General features: G+C 39.8%; 1 protein-coding gene across 1 annotated transcript in view; it reads right to left on the bottom strand.

Annotated features, from left to right (window-relative positions):
* kl-5 (male fertility factor kl5) overlaps positions 1-22,969 on the bottom strand; it is a 336,420-nt gene that overhangs the window by 83,012 nt on the left and 230,439 nt on the right. The window contains exons 9-11 of the mRNA XM_070211050.1: positions 13,034-13,200; positions 10,219-12,981; positions 9,969-10,163 (exon numbers count right to left, since the gene is read on the bottom strand). Coding sequence (XP_070067151.1) covers positions 9,969-10,163; positions 10,219-12,981; positions 13,034-13,200 — 3,125 coding nt within the window. The remainder of the gene's footprint in view (positions 1-9,968; positions 10,164-10,218; positions 12,982-13,033; positions 13,201-22,969) is intronic.

Genomic DNA, 22,969 nt, shown 5'->3' with positions numbered 1-22,969 from the left:
CTTGATATCTCCGGCTGGAACCAGCAAACGTCCGCCAATTGGATGTTGGGGAATGGCTCATTTAGATTTTTACTGATGAGCTTGGATGGAGTCTGGTACTGAAGCTTAGGCATTACCTGCAGCTCGTCCCGAGGTCGAAGGTCCTGGAACGAATGACGGCCGAGCCAGCGTTGTCTGTGCCGACGAGGGTGATGGATAGCCCGGAGGCTTTTACCAAAGATGCGTCGATAAGACTTACCGGACAGCACGGGCTTAACACAGCCCGAGTGGTGTGTACGATTAATTGTTTTATGAGTGATTACTTGCTTACTTTGGTCTGCGCTCTCGCAACTTGCATACGCATTTAATAATTGTGTCGTGCTGTAAGAAACCATGCTCGTTCAAGCAGGCTGATGATTCAGCACTGCTGCAATATGTTAATTGCTGGCTGTGTGAGAATATGATGCATGCAAAATGTGCAGGTCTCACTGGGCGTGATTGCGACAAGATCACTATAATTGCCAAGAAGGGCTGTGGGGGCTTGCGTTCGTGCCCAGAATGCATTGACATACAAATTGATTTCTCCATAGACAACTGATGCATAACACGGACAGAGAGGAATGAAGCTGGAATTGTTCCGTATGTAACTGTATCCAGCTTAAAAATCTTTATATCCTGTTCTGGCGAGTCTCGCCATAGAATGCATTGGAGAAAATCATCCGGTGCTGAAACGCGTACGCAGCGATACATTTTTCCAATATCTCCGTTTAGGGCGATTGGGAAATTACGAAAGCGAAGAAGGATATGAAACAGCGAGCTTTGAATAACAGGTCCAGCCATCAATAGTTCATTTAATGAATAACCTGACGAGGTAGATGCTGAGCCGTCGAAAACGACTCGCAATTTTGTCGTTGAACTGTCTTCTTTAAAGACACAGTGATGAGGAAGAAAGTATTGGCAAAGTCCTATAGACTCTGGAGCAACAGGTGACATATGACCAAGATCCAAATATTCCTTTAGAAAGATTGAATATTGAATCTTCAGATCTGGACGATTTTGTAGTTTGCGTTCCAGGGTCAGGAACCGACGAAAGGCTTGTTGGTATGACGTCCCCAGACATTCCAAACTTCGCTTGAAGGGTAAACGAACTGAATATTGGCCACTAGGCAATCTGATATGAGTCTTTACGAAATGTTCTTCACAGATGTTTTCTTCCTTTGAAGTTGTAGGTGTACTTTCCAAGCAGGATTCTATCTCCCAAAATCTTCGAACCAATTCATCAGCACGTTCTTCAGAACTTGACTCAAGTTTGCCCGCAGTATGCTTTGCCATTAACATAGAACCACTCAAGCGGGGTCCGCCTCCAGAAACTACCCAACCAAGCCGTGTTTTTTGAAGACACGGTAGTCCTGGGAGAAGCCTTATCTGGCCGACGCTGAGAAGGTAGTAAAACAGGCTAGCTCCAAGTAGCAAGTCCACGCGTTGAGGTTTAAAGAATGACGGATCTGCAAGTTTTATGTTAGCGGGAATGTTCCAATTCGTCGTGTTGATAGTAAAACTCGGTTAACTATCAGTTATGTTAGGTGCTACCAGAGCTGTAAGGCATGTTGAGTATTCAGAGACTTGAGACTGTATTGTGATAGTGACCGTGTTTCCTTCTGTTTCAAAACGAGAATCTCCTAGACCAGAGACAATGGCTGATGACTTGTGCTTCTTTAGCTGAAGCTGATGAGCAAGACGCGACGTTATAAGGTGAAGCTGAGAACCAGAATCCAAAAGGGCACGACAAGGTATCAAAGTGTCGGGGCGATTTCTTACAAAGATCATAGCCGTAGCCAAGACGACAACATCACTACTGAGATACTGGGCAACAAGGGATGTGGAGGTAAATGGCGGTGACTTAGCGAAAGAGGCATGGCCTATCGGCGATGAATTTGCAGGCTCAGTCAGCTGACCAGACGCAATTGTTAAAATGCAGCAGAGAATGATGTTTCGCCCCGCAGGTCCGACAGCATCCAGAGCTGCATGATCGCAATTGATGACCTTTCTTTAGGCAATTCAAGCACAATCCAACTCGTTTTGCCTCCCTAAGCCGTAATGCAGGGGTCAAATTTCCAAATCGAGAACAATTATATATACTATGACCAGGGCTGTCACAAAAGACGCAGACAGGGGCGTCGTGGTTAGTGGCGATAAATGACGATCTACTGGTGTTAATTGCTCTAGTTTTTCCCAGCTGATGGCTAGGGGCATAGCTTGCCATAGTAAAATTTACGGTTTCCATTGTTCGGCATCTCTGCTCCAGAAACGTTGCCATATGCTCCCACGATGGTATTAAATTAACGAACGACGAATCCTCTAGCCTTTCTTCCCATTTGGCTTGTGATATTGGGTCCAGCTTTTGTAAAATAATCTGCACAATGATGCATCCAGCGATCTGTTGGGAGTTGCCCATGCTCTTTAACGCGCGAATATGTGCGTTGAATTGGTCGGATAACTTTCTTAGCGACACGGCGGAACCACCTGCCACCCTCTTGAGCCCCAATATCTCAAGTATGTGTGCCTGAAAAACCAAACGTCTATTATTAAACCTTTTCTCCAATAAATTAAGTGCTATGGCATAATTATCGTTTGTTATTTGCAATGATCGAATCGCGTCCAGCGCTGTATCCTTCAGGCACGATCGAAGATGCTGCAGCTTTTCGATATCTGCTAGATCAGGATGATTTTCTATGACGGTTGTGAACATAGAATAAAAGTCGGCCCATTCTGTGTAACCACCACTGAACGTAGGCAACTTTATTGAGGGTAGTGTTGGCGGTGCCTTAGCTCTAACTGTCTGCGAGGGCAGCACAGATTGGTCGCGAAATGTTGAGCTGGGCAATATTGAGACACGTTTCGCAATTTCACTCCGAACCGAAATTTCCATAGAAACTGCTAACTCGTCGAAGTCCTCACGCAATTGGTTACCGATTTCATCAAAGTCTAGTTCTTCGAGGCTAGTGTGAGTAATATCAAATGAGGTCTGAAGCCGCTCGATTTGCTTCAGCCTAACATTAAGACCGCACTCATCAATTGCACTAAGTGGCGAATTAGTTAGAGCATTTCGAAGTGTTTGCAAACTGTCATAAATTGAAATGGCTTTGCGCTTCAGAAAGGTCACCCTGTTTACAGAGGGCACTGCATTAGAGGGATTATTTTCGGTTGCCATTAGAAGCGCGATAGAAAGCGCGTGCGAAACTAGCTGAGTAACTAACAACGGTGATCGCTAGTACATGCAAACCGTTCAAAAAACAATAGTTGTCCAATAAGAACTTCGGCGAACGCAAGTGTCAAGCTATGTAATGAAGCAACGGCAATAGCTTTTACATAAGTACCGTACGAATGAGCAGAGACTTTAAGCGACCGAGAGAGTAGGCAAAGCGACGGCGAGGTCGCTCCAGTTGTTTTGGCTGCGTAACCGGACAGTATGTTTATGATATTTAATCGTACTACACCTTATCTTGTCAGTTATACAATCGACAATATCCCTTTGCAACGTATACTAACAGTCAAGGATCTAGGCGTTATTTTTTTTTTTTTGATTTTTTTGATTCTAAACTCTGCTTCAATCTTTACATAGATACCATCGTTAATGAGGCTGAGGTGTACTTGGATTCATTAAAAGATGGTCTAAAGAGTTTAACAATTCTCTTATAACAAAACTTCTGTACATCTCTCTTGTTCGTCTATCCTTGAATACTGCTCTTTCATCTGGTCTCCACAGTATAACAATAGCCAAGATCGTATTGAATCTGTTCAGAAGCAATTTCTGCTTTTTGCCTTACGAGGTTTAAATTGGGACCCTAATCTTCGGTTGCCATCCTACTCCAGCAGACTGCTTCTTCTCAACGTTCCGTCGTTAACCAACTGTAGGACAATTCTTGGTATTGTCCTTCTACATAAGTTGATTATCGGCGACATAGATTCTCCTTTTCTGCTAGGGCGTCTTCAATTCTCAGTTCCGGCTAGACCAACCAGAAATTATCGACCCTTATTTCTATCTACGTGCACAACAGACTACGCTATGCACAATTCTTTTCGCGTGCTATGTAAAAATTATAATAGTTTGCATCACGTTTTCTCTATCGAACTTTCTTTACCCCTAATAAAATCGTTGCTTTCAGGATACCTTCGGGAAATCGCTGACCATTCCCAGCTATGATTGGGGCATAGCTTGTCGGACAAATTTTCCCCCACCGTCGGGGATTTCCCATTACTTCTCCCTTTGTCCTATCTACCTAACACTCTTTATCTAACTTACATTGCTTTACTTTATTAACAATCTTCTTAGTTTATTTTTTCCTATTTGTTGTATTTTCTTTATTAATATAGCAAGTTAAGATTATTTTTACTTCAGAACACTTTCTTCTTGCCTACAACCTAGCTGTGAAAGGGGCACAGCTGGCCGGAATGGCAAATAAAACACCACCATCGGTCGGTGATGCTATTTAGAAAATTGTATTCTTGAACTTGACTTTTAGCATATAATTCTATTATCTATTGTATAATGAATAATGAAGACACTCGTTTTGTCGACCATTATTAAATAAATAAAATGTCTAAATTGATTGATTGATCTTGATCACCCTCCATGGTTCTCAAAAGAAATTATGAAGTCGAGGTGTTATAAAAAGTTTAAGAAATCGGGAAATCACTCTGATTTCTTCCGTTATGCAGTTGCCCGATTAAATTTTTCCACTCAAAATTCCATCTCTTATAAGGATTACTTTCGGCATTGTCGTTAAATTTTCACATAATCCCAAGCAATTTTTTAACTAAACGAAAGACAACTATTTAGCCTCCTTCGGTTAAGTTTACAGATGAGAGAGCGAACACTCATCCAGGCATAGCCTGGACTACCTAATCGTCCTCTAGGTATAATAAAAATCAGCATTATTCTTATCAGTTACAGAGGTCGAACTGGAACTTAAGTCCGATTATTAAAGTTCGCTTCTTAGCGACCTTAACACTTTCAAGCTGGTTCACTTAGCGGGCCCTGATGGTGCTCCTGCTTACGTGCTTAGGTACTGCGCTGCAGCATTGTGTAAACCTGTTTAATATGGAATTGTCCGACCATTTGGAAGGAATAATACATTATCCCTCTCCATAAGAAAGAGATTAAGTCCGATGTCGAAAACTATGTAGGTATTTCCAAATTATCCGCTTTACCTAAAGCTTTTGCGAGAATTGTAACATCTCAACTGCAACATTTATGTAGTTCTAAAATTTCACATTTCCAACATGGGTTCGTAAGCGCAGATCTACAGCCACTAATCTTCTTGAGCTTACTTCGTTTGTAATTGATGGGCTTAAGAAAAGAATCAGACTGACGTCATCTGCCCTGAATTCAGTAAGGCTTTCGAACTCTGACAACCACTTCTTGCTTCATAAATTATGCATTCTCAGCTTCCCAGTCTATCTTTTAAATGGATTTCAAAGTATTTGCGTGATAGAACCCAAAAAGACCTTTTCAGAAACTCGGTTTCTAAACGTATTCGGGTGACTTTCAGTGTTCCTCAAGGTCATCTTGGCCCGATACTCTTTACTCTTTTCACCAATGACTTCCCTCGATACTGTCTCACTGTCGAGTATTGATGTATGCTGATTATGTAAAATTATGACTTGCATTTAAAAATATGTCATCATGTTATCATGACATTGATGCATTTCAGGCTTGGTGTCTAGCCAACCTTAAAAACTTAAACTGCTCTAAATGTATAGAAGCCCTCCTTATTTGGTTTCTTACATCCTTGATATCTTACCGTTCGAGCGTGATAAGAGTACTTCAAATGAAGTTATTGATCTAAACTTGATCATAAACTTTAATTCGACACTCATGTTAAGATCGTGGTCAATAAAGCCAGAATAGTTATGGGGTCATCAGGCAATTGTTGAAGAATCGACAAACATTTATATATCTTTGGTACGACCTATTCTTGGGTATGCCTCATGTATCTGGTCACCACAATATGCCATCCACCAGGACAGAATTAAGTCCATTCAGAAACCATTCTAGTTGTGTGCCCTTCGTGGTTTAAATTGGATTCCTCGCGTGCGGTTAGCATCATAGTCCAGCAGACTTCTGATGGTTAAGCTTCCTTCTTTGATTAATCGTAGAACCATGTTGGGTGAAATCGAATCTTCTGTGTTGACTAGCCAATTAAATTTCTCTTTCCCTACTCGACTAAAACGCGATTGTGTACCCCTATCGTTTCAATTTTTTTCAACTTATTATGCTTTGCATAATACCGTTCAGTGTTCTTTGTGTTTACTATAACAAGCATTACAGAGTATATTCTGTTCGGAGTCTTTTCTTCCTCGTATAAAGTCTTCTATTATAATCTATTTTGCAAGTAGATAGACTTATTTAATTTTAATTTCGTACGTTATACGACTACGTAAGAAAAAATAGAAACTGTCTCGAACGGTATCGCACTCAAACATTCATGTTGGTATTTAATGACTTCAAACAATATCGACCATCTCTCCACTCTATGCTTTATACTTTTCCATTTTTTATAGCTTCTTTCTTGATCATAGTGCAGATTTGTTATGATGTTATTTTTAGATTGTGCCCTTAGATCTAATAAATGTTCATCTTTTTCTTTGACAATATTTTACAACATTCCTTAAAGCCTTACATCTTTTCCAATTAGAAGTTGTAATGCAATTGATTTGGTATCACGTAGGCTGGCAATTTATTGCTCTCTAAAGCTATGGCAAACTTTTATATGTGCTCATCAAACGCTCAACCTACCCATTCGCGCGATTAGCTCCTGTGGCAATTAAATGGACTTAAATATTAAGTGCAAAAAAATATTATATTAAATATTAAGTGCAAAAAAATATTGCGAGACCCCACAAAACATCATTTTCAGTTCAATTACACGTACCTTGTAACCGCATCCATAGAGCTAATTTTTGTCCGTTTTGCCACTTAATTTTTCGGTGTTGTCTAAATTCTGTGTCATGACGTCTACTTTTGGTAAGAGGTGCATTTCTTGTTAAATTTTGCCGGAAGGTCATTTTGATAGCTTACATTTTATTAATTTATTAAAGGATTTTCGGTCATGTTTTGTTATATCTTCAAACCAATAGCAACTATGCACCTTTTCGAGGATCTATTCTCAACCAATTTGTATTTGCACTATTTTCGTTAATTTCATTGTTTTGTAATTTACATATTAATGCTGATATTTCGGGATCTGTTTGCTGTTTAGCTGTAAGCAAGGTGTCACCAAGATCGCTTAAGCTTCCTCTTTTTTCAGTGGTTTTAGTTACGATCATCTGAATAGTTAGTTATGAGCATCTGAAATTGGGTTCCCTGTTGCCTGTTACAAACATTTGCACAAATACATTATACTCTTTTAAACTATTTTCGATCGGTTCAGGGTATAAGGAGAAGGTAGTGGCTCGGTACGGCTCGCAGGATCCGGACACTATCGCGCCTTCATGGCGTCCTCGGGTCCAGCCGTTGATATAGTTGGATAATTAACTCGGCGTAGATATCCGAGATCAACAGCACACTTGATATCTCCGGCTGGAACCAGCAAACGTCCGCCAATTGGATGTTGGGGAATGGCTCATTTAGATTTTTACTGATGAGCTTGGATGGAGTCTGGTACTGAAGCTTAGGCATTACCTGCAGCTCGTCCCGAGGTCGAAGGTCCTGGAACGAATGACGGCCGAGCCAGCGTTGTCTGTGCCGACGAGGGTGATGGATAGCCCGGAGGCTTTTACCAAAGATGCGTCGATAAGACTTACCGGACAGCACGGGCTTAACACAGCCCGAGTGGTGTGTACGATTAATTGTTTTATGAGTGATTACTTGCTTACTTTGGTCTGCGCTCTCGCAACTTGCATACGCATTTAATAATTGTGTCGTGCTGTAAGAAACCATGCTCGTTCAAGCAGGCTGATGATTCAGCACTGCTGCAATATGTTAATTGCTGGCTGTGTGAGAATATGATGCATGCAAAATGTGCAGGTCTCACTGGGCGTGATTGCGACAAGATCACTATAATTGCCAAGAAGGGCTGTGGGGGCTTGCGTTCGTGCCCAGAATGCATTGACATACAAATTGATTTCTCCATAGACAACTGATGCATAACACGGACAGAGAGGAATGAAGCTGGAATTGTTCCGTATGTAACTGTATCCTGCTGAAAAATCTTTTTAAGTTCTGTTCTGGCGAGTCTCGCCACAGAGTGCATTGGAAAAATTTTTCCCGTGCTGAAACGCGTACGCATCGATACATTTTACCAATGTCTTCTTTTAGGGCAATTATCGGGATCGAGCAATTACGAAAGCGAAGAAGGATATGAAACAGCGAGCTTTGAATAACATGTCCAGCCATCAATAGTTCATTTGATGAGGTAGCTGCGTTCCAGGGTCAGGAACTGAAACCTCAAGGCTTGTTGGTATGACGTCCCCAGACATTCCAAGTTTCTCTTGAAAGATAAACGAACTGAATATTTTCATCCTATGAAGTGGTCGGTGTAATTTCCATGCAGGATTCTATCTCCCAAGATCTTCGCACCAATTCGTCAGCACGTTCTTCATAACTTGTCTCGAGTTTTCCCGCAGTATGTCACGTAGAGCCACACATTTGCGATCCGCCTCCAGAAATACCCAACCAAGCCGTGTTTTTTGAAGACACGGAAGCCCTGGGAGAAGCCGTATCTGGCTGACGCCGAGAATATTGTAAAATAGGCTAGCTCCAAGCAGCAAGTCCAACCGTGGAGATTTAAAGAATGACGGATCTGCAAGTTTACTGTTACCGGGAATGTTTCAATTCGTCGTGTTGATAGTAAAACTCGGTTGACTATCAATTATGTTAGGCGCTACGAGAGCTAGGAGGCATGTTAAGTATTCACAGACTTGAGATCGTATAGGGAAGGTGACCGTATTGCCTTCTGTTTCAAAACGAGAATATCCTAGACCAGAGACAATGGCTAAGCTTCTTTGAAGTGCTTCTTTAGCTGAAGCTGTTGAGCAGTGCGCGACGCTATAAGGGGAAGCTGAGAACTGGAATCCGAAAGGGACAAGGGATCAAAGTGCCGTAGCGATTATTAGCAAAGACCAAGAGGACATCATACTGGGTACAAAAGAGGTGGAGGTAAATAGCGACAACTTTGCAAAAGACGCATGGGCTATCGACGATGTCAGCTGTCCAGACGGGATAACAGAATTAATATTATTTAAATGCAGCAGGGAATGATGCTTCGTCCCACAGATACGACTGCCTCCAGAGCTGCTTGGTCGCAATTGATGGTCTTTCTTTAGGCAGTTCAATCATAATGCAATTCGTTTTGTCTCCCTAAGCCTAATGCTTATGTTCGACCTGTCACAAAAGACTCAGACAGGGGCGTCGTGGTTAGTGGCGATAAATGACGATCTACTTGTGTTAATTGCTCTAGTTTTTCCCACCTTATGGCCAGGGGCATAGCTTGAGATAGCAAAATTTACGGTTTCCATTGTTCGGCATCTCTGCTCTAGAAACGTAGCTCCCGATATGATATTAAGTTGACTTACTTGGCTTGTGATATTGGAAGCACAGATTGGCCCCGAAATGTTGAGCAGGGCAATATTGAGCCAAGGTTTGCGATTTAGTCCAAACCGAAATTCTTATAGAAACTTGCTAACTCGTCGAAGTCCTCACGCAATTGGTTACCAATTGGTAGTTCTTTATGTCGTGCCGAGAACGTTTTATGTTTAAGTTAAATATTATAATAGTAATAATAAATATTATAATTATATATATATCCCTAGTCTTTAGTTGGCTTAAGTATTAATACATGCTTAATGCTTGGTACACCTCTATTTTCTAAAACATTAATACGCTCGGTCTAATTATACCGATGATCGATAGGTTAGTAATTTTATTCTCTTTTATATGTCATTACCGAGAAAAGTAAAGAATTTTCGTGAGTGTTTCTAAAACTTACCTAATTTTGTATACTGGACATTCATATATATTCTTCACATCTTGTTTGTCCTGTGTAACCGCTTTAATATAAATAACCGGCATTGCAGGAAACAACTCTTTGTTAAGAGCATCTGTTATTGTGCTCAGTTTCATATCCCATCGTGCACCTTCCATAAATAAGCCATTAACATAGGCTCCCTCGCGAGGTGCAGAACTATTTAGAAAGGTAAAATATTATCTAAAGATCACACATAACTGAAAAAGCTTACGTGAACTCCTCTTTGAATTTCTTTGTGACGTCGCAATTGAGACACATTCGGTCAAGTGGCCACTCATTTTTACGTGCCGTCTGCTGCATAATTGCAGTAAGTAAAGATTGGGGATTGAAAAAGCCAGCTAGCCAAATGGATGATGGCAATCGAAAATCAGAAACCCAACTTTCTAACTCACGAAGACGTTGCATAAGGTCCCCAAACCAAGACTGCAGGCCCAACAAGCTTGGATAGGCAAGCTTTGTCCATTGCTCAGGCACTTGATCCATATAAAGGCATAACATAAGATCCTCCATAACAGAAGATATTGTGAGTTCTCCCTTTAGACCCAAATCTAATTCGTTTAGTGATCGTCTAAGTTCGGACATAAGAATATTCATTCGCTCGCATTCTTGAAAAGCAACTATAATATATGGATTACGATCCTCTACACGTCCCATAAGCTCTGCAATATTAAAAGGTGTGGGGACTTTATCGAGCAAGTCTTCAATAACACCCTTTATAATATCCTCTTGAGACACAGATTCACCCCCTCCGGCTGAACCACTTGACATTCGCGGCTGCAGTTCAAATACAATTCTGAACAGTCGCTCTGACACTGTTGTAAGAAATCCAATTTCAGCATTTAAATTTAAGCCATATAGAGAAGGGCTCTCCAATGGCAAATTTTCATCGATATACTGATGATATCCAGCATATTTAAGAATTCCTGGGGCAGGGAAACCGGAGCAAAACTCTAGATCGCCATCGATGAGCTCTGGCTGCATAAATTCCTCAAGATAGGTACGGCACAATCGACGATCCCAGTCATCTGTGATGTGGCCACCGTACATAATTTCTCCGAATAAATAACGTAAATCTTCCCAAGGGACACGAGTGTTAGCCTCCAAGTAGTTAAATAAAACATATACCGAAATTGTTAGATCACCCACATTAAATGGATAGGATCGATTCCAGCCCTGTGGCCCAAATTTGCGACGTTCAGCCACGACGGCATGGAAGTAACATAGAGAGAAAAGAATAGCTTTAAACTCTGTTTCTTTAGAGCACATCTCAAGTGTCTCATCGCTAAAATTGTCGAGGGCCTTATGTATGTTAGCCATCATACCTGTCGGCGGTTCGTTTGTAATTTTAATGGCAGACTCTAGTATTCCCTGCGGTAAAATGTGCATTAGCGGGTCACCTGCAGGTTCAGCACTTAAAAAAAGTCTATACTTTGAATTCACATTAATAAGAGAAGCTTCCATTTTCTTTTCAAGACTAGGCAACCAGCGTGCAACTAGGTGAATATTTTGCAGAATGACCCAATGCCCTTGTTGTGAAGCTGTTTCTATAGCTTTTTCTGCAATTATTTCCTGCCCTTGCCCTAATGACACACTATGAAAGTTTTCATGATCAAAACTATAGCCTAACACCTTGCCAATTTTTTCGACATCTTTAAGTGGGTCAACACCTGGCGATAAAACAAAGAAGATATGAGTTTCTGGGCTTGACTCCTTAAAGGTTTTAGAAAATTCGATTGACCGCGCATCAATATACTTGGATCCTAACTTTTCGTCAATAAAACCTTTCATTGCATATGACATGCGATCGGGACGTATACAGCGCATTATGCACAGCCTTTGAATTGCTGACTTTGCTTTCCATTCACCAGGTAATTTCTCATTCTCGGGACTCTCCGAATCAATAAATTTCATCCACCTCTTATGCGATCCTTCGATATCTTTTTCTAGGCCCTTAAAAGCTGGCAAATTATTTAATGCACGAATGCCTCCCCATCCAACGTGAGTCAGCCACGGAAAATTTGAAGTTTGATTGGGCATATACGGGAATCGGAGAAGAAAATCTAGTTCAGTAGGCTCCACTTCGCCAATATTAACTAATATTTGAAGGCACATTTGAGTAAGGAAAATTAGTTTGTCCTGCTCAAAAAGCCCCCGAGAAGTGTAAATATAGCTGCTGTATGTAATTGATTCCATTAGATTTTCAACGCGATCCTTGAGTTTTTCAGCTGGCGTAGAATTAAGCATTGCGTTATTAAATACTACTGTAAAGGCTTTTAATGAGAACTGATATATTGGATTTATCTTGAATAAATCGTTAAGTATGAAATATATAATTGAGGCTCGCTCGGCGGCAGGTCTGTATGCTTCTCGGGCAGAGTCAATTTGAACACCTGTAATCTTGGCCTCAGCTACCTTTACTTCAATTTCATCGGCTGTTTTCTTCGTTTTTTCAAGGTTCATAACTAAGGTTATATCTTCAAGAACATTATCCCCAGCAGAGGACAATCGCGCCAATAGATCATCTTCCAAAAGCTTTAATGTGATTTTGAAATGGTTTTGTTGCTGCGTAAGACGTGTACGCATAGATTCTAGGTCAGGTCTTTCAACCTTGACTACCTCAGCCAATAACTGATCCTCTAAACCGTCACGTGTTACTGTAAAATTAATAAGTGTAGTTTGTGCTTGCATTTCAGGCTTATAGTGCGGGTTAGCTAATTTCGTATGCAAAATCAAACGGAAGTTGGGATTGAAGTCAATCTCACGGTCACCGATCTTCAAAATAGTTCCTTTTTTGATCAGCATGCGACCAAGCAATGGATTAAGTACAGCGTCAACGTTCTCCCCAATGTTCTCTATTAAAAGTACGTTTCCATTGCTAACAGCTCGTTCTACTAAGTCAAGATATCCACGCTGTGTAAGACGCAACACCACAAGACCTGGACCATATTTTGCTTTCACCCATTTTATGCCCTGTCTATAAAGCATTGATTAGTTTAACTTTTTTTTTTTAATAATTTCAAACTTACAGCTGAGGATCAATCATTAGCGGATAGCGTTGGGATTGAACCAAAATGGCAGCATTCTCCGCAGACATTCTATCACTAGGTAACCCTTGGTTATTCCACTCAGCAATTTGGGCATCATCACAGATCATTTCAAAAGGATCGGTACCCTCCGTCGAAGGAATTGGTGGCTGCAATTATTAGAATTATTATTATTGTATATATTATAATCTCTTTAATACATCTCTATAATACATAAATCTGCTCGTCCTGTCTGACTAACTGATTGGTGATCAACGCACAGCCCAACCCGTAAGAGCTAGGAAGCATAAACAGTAGATATCTTATTAGGAGGGTGCACGTTAGGACAGGTTTTCAGGAAATTTCAACCACAAGTATGTAAAAATCGCGATTGGACTCAAACTCAATTTCAAAGTTCTTAGTTCAAATTCATTAGAGGGGTGTTTCACACTTTTCCAATAATGTATTCCTCCTTGGTGGCAATGGGAGTCAAGGATTTGGTGGATGACGCATTTCACAGTTTCAAATCCTTAGTGATCACAGACCACTTGTCTGGATAAATAACATGAAAGAACCTAAATTAATATTACTACGATGGAAAATCAAGCTAAATAAGTTTGATTTCCAAATTAAATACGTCCCAGGAAAAGAAAATTATATGGCAGATGCTCTGTCCAGAATCCAATTGAACGAAAACTTTTTAGGTGAAGATACCATTAGCACAATACCAACAATCCACAGTGCTCAAGAAGACAACAGTAACCATTTAAATATCACAGAAAGACACCTATATTACTAAAATCGACAAATAGAATATGGAAACAGGAACCCGAGAACGAAACAAAAGGTACAAATAACTTTCATAAAACCAAAATAAAAACAAGTAAGCGGTTCAAGTCGGGAGCTCCCGACTAGGGGACACCCTGAACCCTCTTTCTCCAACATTAAATGCATATATGTATTATATTTTAGAAGCTATATGTCAATTTTGGGGACTCTAGCTCTTATTTACCAAAATTGATCAAAACAACAGATATATAAGTCGATTTTTATCGATTGCTTGGAAATGGCGTAAATTATCGATAATCGGTAACAAACTCGATCTGCACAGGCACTAGGAGCAACTTCATCTATAATTTCAGTTCATACATACGGACAGACGGATAGATCTTGCTGATCAAGAATATATATACTTTATGGGGTCGTAGATGCTTCCTTCTGCCTGTTACATACATTTACATTTTGCACAAATACAATATACCTTTTACCCATTTTCAATGAGTTCAGGGTATTCTATCAAATGGGTAAACCCATCGATATAAAAGAAGACAAACAATCACCATTAGTTAAATCGAAGACGACAACCCCGTTCAAGAAAACAGGAGAACTAAGACAAATCGACGACAAACATTTTGAGGAAACTAACAGAGGCAGGAAAATAACACATTACAAAACCAAATTCAAAAAGAAAAAGACTAATCAAAGCAAATATAACAATTACAGGTCAACAACAGACAGCGATCAAAACATACAAGCACCAGCTTAAACTAATTATTATAATATTATTATCAATAACTGTAAACCATATAAATGCACAAAGCATTGAAATTAATCGTATTAAAGCCCATAACGGGTATCTCATATTTAAAACAGGAACCATAGACATTCCGACAGATTACGAATTCCACTGTTTAACGGTTAATATAACAAAAACCGAAGAAACTTTTAACAATTTAATTGATCAAAGTAAAAAATTTAATAACCTAATACAAATCGAATACCGGGTAGAAAAATTAAACAGAGAAATAAACGGCTTAAAAATACCCAAACGCAGCAAAAGAGTTTTAGTTAACATAGTAGGAACAGTATATAAATACTTATTTAGAACATTAAATCAAGAAGACAAACCAGAAATTGAAAAAAAATAAGCAACTTAGCAGAAAACAGAGTTCAGGTTAACGAATTAAATCACATAATGGAAGCTATAAACAAAGAAATAGAAATCATGAACGTACTAGATCAAGAGAAACAAAAAGGAAAGAAATAAGATATCCTTAACTTAGAACACTTTACAGAATATGTAGAAGACATTGAGATGGGAATGCAGCTGCCCCAAAATTACTTAAACATGACTATTTATTGCATGTTAATTCTGAAAAATTGTTGAAAACAAAAACTTCCACTTGGCTTAAATCAGATACAAACGAAATACTGATAATATCCCATATTCCCATAATAAAAATACCCGGTATTCGAAATAATTCCATACCCGGACGATAATAACATTTAGACAGAAATAGCTCATGAAAAATATTTTACCCAAGAGAAAAAGTTTATAGCAAAGAAACAAAAAAATTAATTAATAATAAATGTTTGACAGGAATTTTAAACCAAATAACAGCAGAATGTAGTTATTTTAAAATATTGCAAAAATTTTCCAATCAACTACGTAGAGCCAAATATAATTTTAACTTGGAATTTACCAAAAATTATATTAAACCATAATTGTATAAATAACGAAATAACAATAGAAGGAAACAACATAATAAAAATCTTTAATTGTTCATTGCAAATTAATGAATTTTCAATTTCAAACAATATGTTAGATTATACTCAAAGCATTTACGTAAGCAATGATGCTATAAAATTATTGCATTGCAAATTGTCCGTTATTCCTAAATTATTTAAGTCGATATATTTAAAATGTTTTCAAGTGTATCAACATGTGTTTTTAATTGTGATATGTCTGCACCAGTAACTAGAAATTTGTCCATAATCAGAGACCGATTTGCGATAGGCATTCCAAAAAACATATATTTGGTGAGACACCAATTCCATACTACGCTGAAGAAATAATCCACATTGATATATTTTCAACTGACAGAAAATATATCTTACTTGCATTGACAAATTTTTGAAATTCGCCGTAGCACAGCCACTGGCATCAATAATGTATGTACAACCTCCCATCATCCAGCTGATGAATTTATTTCCACTTATAGATACCGTACATCCAGATGGAAGCGAGTGGGTGAAAGGAATATGAGTGAACACACAGGAAGAATTGGTTTCCACTTGACCATGGTGCAGCAACATATTCAGGGAGCTGTTAAAAAACGGGTACGATGCCGACATTGTGAATGCGCCACCACTACACAGCACAGTCGCAGACAGAGCGAGAGTATTTAGCCTAAGGGCAACAATCGCGTACAACCGATCCATACATTCGGTCGGAGACCAAACACCTGCGCGACTTTACTCGCATATTTTATTTATTAATCACAAAGTATGGCTATATTTTGTGTGATTAAGCAATTCTCGTGACTTATCTCTAGTAAGTAGTTTTCGGAATCCGAGAGCTAATTCCGTTCCGAACTCGTTTACTACTAATCTATGATTTATTGAGGCAATGAGACTGCCACATCCACTCCCCTTCCAATGCTGCAACTTAGTTGCAAAATGAACGTATTTTTTGGGTGGATGTACTTCACTTCTGCTATGAGTGGTAATAATAGGGTGTTGAATGTTGCCGCTTGCTGGTGAAGATGATTTTGCATAGTTTGCTTCCGAGTAAGGTGCCTTAACACGGTCGATGGTTACTGTGTTATGCTTGCCGTTAATATCAATTACAAATTGCTTTTCGTTGCGGCTGATAACTAAAAATTTCCTCTCATAAGGGGTCTAGACTGTGTCATCCCATTTAAGATCTTTTAGAATGATGGTAGTAGTGTAGTGGGATGTATTTACAGCTTTTAGTTGGGACATGCTTGAACGTAGGCGCTTGATGAATTCACCTTCGATATGCTCTCCGACAGGTTTAAAGTTGTCCGTAAATCATTACCGCTGGAGAGGCGTTAAGATCTTCTGTCAGTCCAGTTGAAATCAGTGTGATATTTAATGGCGGTCTTCAGCGTCCTGTGCATTCTTTCCACTATGCCGTTGGCTTGTGGGTGGTATGCTGTTGTTTACAGATGCTTGGATCCCGTCAACTGTGTAAGTGTGGTATGCCGTAATTTGCAATAAAACCATACAATACATCTGTAGCTACAGACTTTGCCGTTATATCCGCTATTGGGACTACCGCCGGCCAACATGAAAGCCGGTCAATGCACGTCAGACAGTACCTGTAATTGTTGGACACTGGCAACGGGCCAATTAGATCAATGTGGATATGTTCAAATCGCTTTTCAGGCAGGTTGATTTCTTGAAGCCCTGCTTTGTTGTGTCTGTTGACTTTTGACTGCTGGCAGCTGATGCAGTTGTTGACCATTTGAGCTATGTTTCTTTTCATTTCTCTCCAGACGAAATGTTCGGTTATGAGTTTCACAGTAGTGCGATAAGTTATAAATGGAATTGAAGATTTGCTTACGGTAGCTGTGTATGACGGACGGATTCGTTCTGACGAAATCTCGCAGTGTATCAATGTCGCTGAGTCATAAAATTGGATTTGTTTTAGCTGTGGAGAAAAATGCACAATAAGCTGTTGCATTTCTGTGTCTGCTTGTTGTCTCCTTGAAATTAATTTGATTGTCATTAAATATCGCTTCAACCCTGGACAGCATATCTGCGAAAACCGATCTGTTTCCCCTCGATGTGGTGGATATTTGTTGTATATTTGCTGATAAAGCTGAGCAGTCGGGTTCGCTTTGGTGTTGTTTTGTCTGCAAAGCAAAGGTAAGCGGCGAATGGTTGGTCAGTACTGTGCAGCTGCGCCATTCGATCATATGTGAAAAGTATTTCACGGACAGAAAAATCGCCAGCAACTTACGGTCATAAGTGCTTTGCTTTTTCTGCGATTCCGCCTTCCGTTTAGAGAAGGAACTGAGCAGAAGTTACTCGCTTCAAACGTGCAGTACTAGTTTAGCATGCTGCACTGCTTCCACACTATTGGCGTCTTGTTCTTTTTGTTGCCTATGATTAGCTTTGGCAGTTGTCTTTGCTCAAAAGTTGCATTAGGTAAGCATCGTCTGTTCGAAACAGTCGTTGGTCACTGAAGACACTACTTCGAAGCGGTCGTTGGTTACTGGAAACACAGTGAGTAGTTTTTCGAATTCCACACTGCACGTTGTGCCCCTTATTTATGGCTTTGTAGAGCTGTCCGTAATGAGTTTTCTGTGTGCGTCGACCTGCAGCCCGTATTTGTGTAGGAAATCATCTCCAATGTTTGGTTTGGTGACGTCAGCGATGACAAATTGCCAGTCCATTTTTCTGCGTAGGCCGATGTTGCTGCGTAAAGATAGGTTGTAGGCTGAGCACTGCGATCTGTGGGTTGTAAGATAGAGAAATCAGCGCCTGTATCGATTAAGTATCTAATTTTTGAAGTTTGTTTCGTTACGAATAATCAACGACTGGTAGCCCCCACTTTGCCTGCCGTTCTGACAGAGTGGCTTTTTGTTTTCCGGATTGAGCTTTTTTAGCTCACATGACTCTGTGCACCGTCTAGCTTTGGCGCCAAATCTGCTGTGATAGTAGCAGAGCAAGTAGCGATCCGCCGACTTAGTTACTGCGTGCGGATTCCCGGACTTTGATGTCAGTTTTCGCATCTCCTTGCGAACTGTGACTCCATCTGTATCAGATATAGTCTGGCTGTTCCTTGTAATATGGCGCCAGCTTGACGACTACCCGAAAAATTTTTTGATTAGCCTGCGTCAGGGATGTGCTTTCCGTGTTCTGCCCGTGACTGTCGATGTTGATGCCGGCGGCTGTGCTGCTTTGGCTAGCTTACTGCTTCATTGCTGCGTATGCTCAGTCTCTCTCCATATTTTATGTGAGTTTACAGAAATATATTCAATTTCATTATTTTTGGCAAGTGGTATGTGCGTGTGTAAGCGTGCACGATTGCGTCCACCAATTTTGGTAATTGCTTAGTAGTAGACTAAATGTGTTACTGAAACTTTTGCGTTTATTTAAACTTCGGAGTCACCAATGTGCGACTTTACTCGCACTGCGGCCAGCAGCGGTAACCAGACACTTGCCTATGTCGCAAGCAACAGGGTTGGCGTATGCTGATTTGGCTTGCCAGATGAGGCATCTGATACTCATGCGTCTAGACTTTGGGTTCAGATCCAATTCACTGTTTCAATGCTAATTTTATTCGTATCTGACTTTCAATAAATATACTTGCTCCGGCCCTGCCGTTATAACATACCTTCTTATTATCCGATAATACAATATTATTTCTATCTTTTTACCTGTGACCTTATATGGTCCAATACAAATAAAATCTAGTTTATGACCTGTTTCGTTTCTTAACAGAACTGTATCTCTTAATTTTAATTCGAAGCTTACGAGTTTCTTGTCATATAAAAGTTTGTTTCTATGTTTGTGCAGTTCAAGTATTATCCTAGCTCTTGTATATGCTGTTTCTAGTCTATATTTCGATTCCTTCGCGTAATAATTACGTTATAAAATGGTTCTATACTATCTATACTAATAAAATGTTATTGTTAATTATTTGTCTTACCAAATAAAAGCTCGTATGGATAATTAGTATGGGCAATAGAGGAGGTCGTGTTGAAACAAAAAACGAAATATTGAAGTCATACGTCCCAATCAGTTTTATCAAATGATATGTATGATCGTATGTATTTTTCGGCGCATAAGGAATGTGTGTGGTTTCACGTAGAATGTCACAATAATGATCAGAAATATCAAGATATTTGTTAGTTCACAATGATTGGAGATTACAATTCCCAGGTTGAAGTTGTATGTTGCGACTGTTCTGAAGCATTATTGTTGCTTTGCTTAGAACAGTCAGGGCGAGGCGACAATGTCACCGATTGTGGGTCGATGGGATAAAAAAGGTAAAGGAAAAACATTGAGTTCCTGTTGCTTTCTCGAAGCTTAGCTTACACATCGGAACTCGCTGCGCTCTGAAAACTTATAGAACGGGTAATAATTTGCAGACTTCGACATATTCATTAAAAGTTCAATGATTACTTTAGACTGTTCCAACTGTCTGGTGGTGGTGTGCGGTATTCTTATATTCTGTTCCCATGCCCGTAATTAACGTCTATATTGGACCGTACTTCAGAATAAAAGAATTAAATATAGTTTCAACCACAGTGTTGCATTGTTTGTTATAGGTATGGCAACTAGACATTTGGTTAAGTCACATATTAGCGTGACTGCATATTTATTTTCGGATTTTGTTAGTCGACCAAGGTTTCATTTTTATAAAAAAGGGTCTACCTTGCAGGGGGTATAAAAAATAAGGTATATATATATTTTTGATTAGCATCAACAGCCGAGTCGATATAGCCATGTCGGGCTATCCGCCTGTCCGTTTCAATGCGAACTAGTCTCTAAGTTTTAAAGCTATCTTAACTTTGCAACAGCCGCTCGTTCTGTTGCACGCAGCATATATGCGTAAGCCAGCTGGATCGGACCACTATATCATATAGCTGCCATAGGAACCATCGGTAGAAAATACGATTTTTGTATGAAAAAACATTTTGTTTAGCAAGATATCTTAACCTAACTCGAAATTTATTGGTTTTATTTCCTACTCATAAACATGCAAAATCCTTTTAGGATCCGACCACTATATCATATATCTGCCATAGAAACGATCGGTAGAAAATTTAATTGTCTGAAAAAAATTTGTTTTTCAAGACATCTTGACCAAACTCTGCATTTAATAGTTTTACTATACTTCTTATATATAGGCAAAATCATATAAAGATCGGACCACTATAACATAAAGCTAACATAGGAACGATCGGTAGAAAATTTAATTGTTGTATGAAAAAACATTTTGTTTTTCAAGATATCTTGACCAAACTCTGCATTTATTGGTTTTACTATACTCGTCATATATATGTAAAATCCAATTAAGATCGGAGAAATATATCATAAAGCTGCCATACTAACGATTGGGCGAAAATTATGTTTCGTTGTATGAAAACACATTTGATTTTTCAAGATATCTTGAACAAGCTCGGCATTTATTAGTTACTACACTCCTCATATATATGCACAATCCTATTAAGATCGGACCACTATATCTTATAGCTGCTATAGGAACGATCGGTCAATAATTGAGTTTCGTTGTATGAAAAATCAATTTGTTTTCCAAGATATCATGACCAAACTCGGAATTTCCTAATTTTACTATACTTCTCATATATAGGCAAAATTAAAATAAGATCCGACCATTATATCATAAAGCTGCCCAAGGAACGATCGGTCGAATTTCAACACCAAATAAATTTAAAAAAAAGTTCCCTTGGCAGGGTTTGAAATAGCAACTGACTGCATTCCTTGCTGTCGCCTCTACCCAACAAGAAAAACAAGTAAGAGGTTCTAGTCGGAAGGTCCCCCGACTAGGGGATACCCTGAACCCTCTTCTTCCAACATGAAATGCATATATATATTCTATTTTAGAAGCTATATGTCAAGTTTGGTGACTCCAGGTCTTATTTCTTACCATAATTGCCCAAAAAATAGGATATCGACATCGATTTTTATTGATTGCTTGGAAACGGAGTAAGTTATCGATAATCTGAAAAAAACTCGATCAGCACAGGCACTGGAGTACCTGTAGCTGTTTGCTCGATAAGAAGCAAATTCAAGGATCAAGGAGCATTCACAATTTAAAACCCTTCATCGATTAAATGGGTATTCTGCGATCCTGTGGACGGGTGAGAGCGTCAACCGCGTTAGGCTATAATAAGCGACACCCCATCATCATTCCGGCCAATGGTGATGTTTGACGCCTCCTGGTCCGATTAACCCACTTCATTTGTTTTCACGGATGCAATCTGTTGGTAATACGCCTCATAAGAGCCAAATACTGGATCCCAAATCTCAAGGTCCTGGTAAAATCTACCATAAATTCCTGCAAGGTCTGTGTAATACACTTCAGACCCAACTTATGGGCGAGCTCCCAAGGGCGAGATCTACTTTTTCCCGACCCTTCACACACACGCGTGTAGACTTTGCCGGACCTTTCGATATTAAAACCTACATTGGTCGAGCATGCAAAATTACCAAGGGTCATGTCTGTCTTCGTTTGTTTCAGCACGAAAGCAATCCATTTCGAAGCCACCACAGATCTTACGATGGAAAGATTTCTGGCAGCATTATCGCGATTTATAGCAAGATGTGGCCACATTTGTGGGAGCCTCATCCGTTCTTTCAAGAGATTTCTTGCAAGCGATCAAGGAGTTCATCTTATCCAAGCACTGACATCATAACTTGTGTTGGCATTTCAATTCTCCTGGCGCTCCTCACATAGGCGGATTGTGGGAAGCAGGTGAAAAGCTTTAAGACCCACTTCTACAAATCCATCTCATCTTCAAATTATACATTTCAGGAGTTTGCGAGTCGCCTCTCCAAAATTGAAGCCTGGGTTAACTCAAGGTCAATCTCTCCAATGTCGGAATATCCGACTGATTTATTGGCTCTAAGTCCTGGCCACTTCCTAGTTGGCGTCACTCTGTCAATTAACGAGCCAAAGAAGACGCTATTTCTCTAATTAACCGCTGGTCGATGATATGGTGATTATCAAGGAATATAACCTACCAATAACTGAATGTCGCCTTGGCCGAGTCCAGCTGGCTTGCGCAGGCACAGATAACAAAGTCCTCGTAATAGACGTGCTTACCGCTCGTGGTGTCATCCGAAGGCCAAAGCCAAATTAGTCCTTCTTCCTACCGACAAGTCCTTAAATGCAACTAATCCCTCTTTCAAAATAAAACCATCACATAATAACACCTATCCTACATCTTATTCTCCAGAACGCACTCCCTTAGATGCCGGGTGTGTATAGACATACATGCGCTACGCAAGTGCCAGCATTTCTTGAAGCACCGAGAAGCACCTCCGAGCCGTTTTAACAAACAAATATTGTTCTAACTGCCTGGCTCATCAGCACTCAGGGGAGTCATGTCGCAGTGGAGCCAAGTGCAAAATTTGCCAAATAGATCACAACACCTA

The sequence above is a fragment of the Drosophila virilis genome, unplaced genomic scaffold, assembly GCF_030788295.1.
Source record: "Drosophila virilis strain 15010-1051.87 unplaced genomic scaffold, Dvir_AGI_RSII-ME tig00001906, whole genome shotgun sequence".
In the NCBI taxonomy this organism is placed as follows: domain Eukaryota; kingdom Metazoa; phylum Arthropoda; class Insecta; order Diptera; family Drosophilidae; genus Drosophila; species Drosophila virilis.
This window is presented reverse-complemented; position numbering and strand designations above follow the sequence as displayed.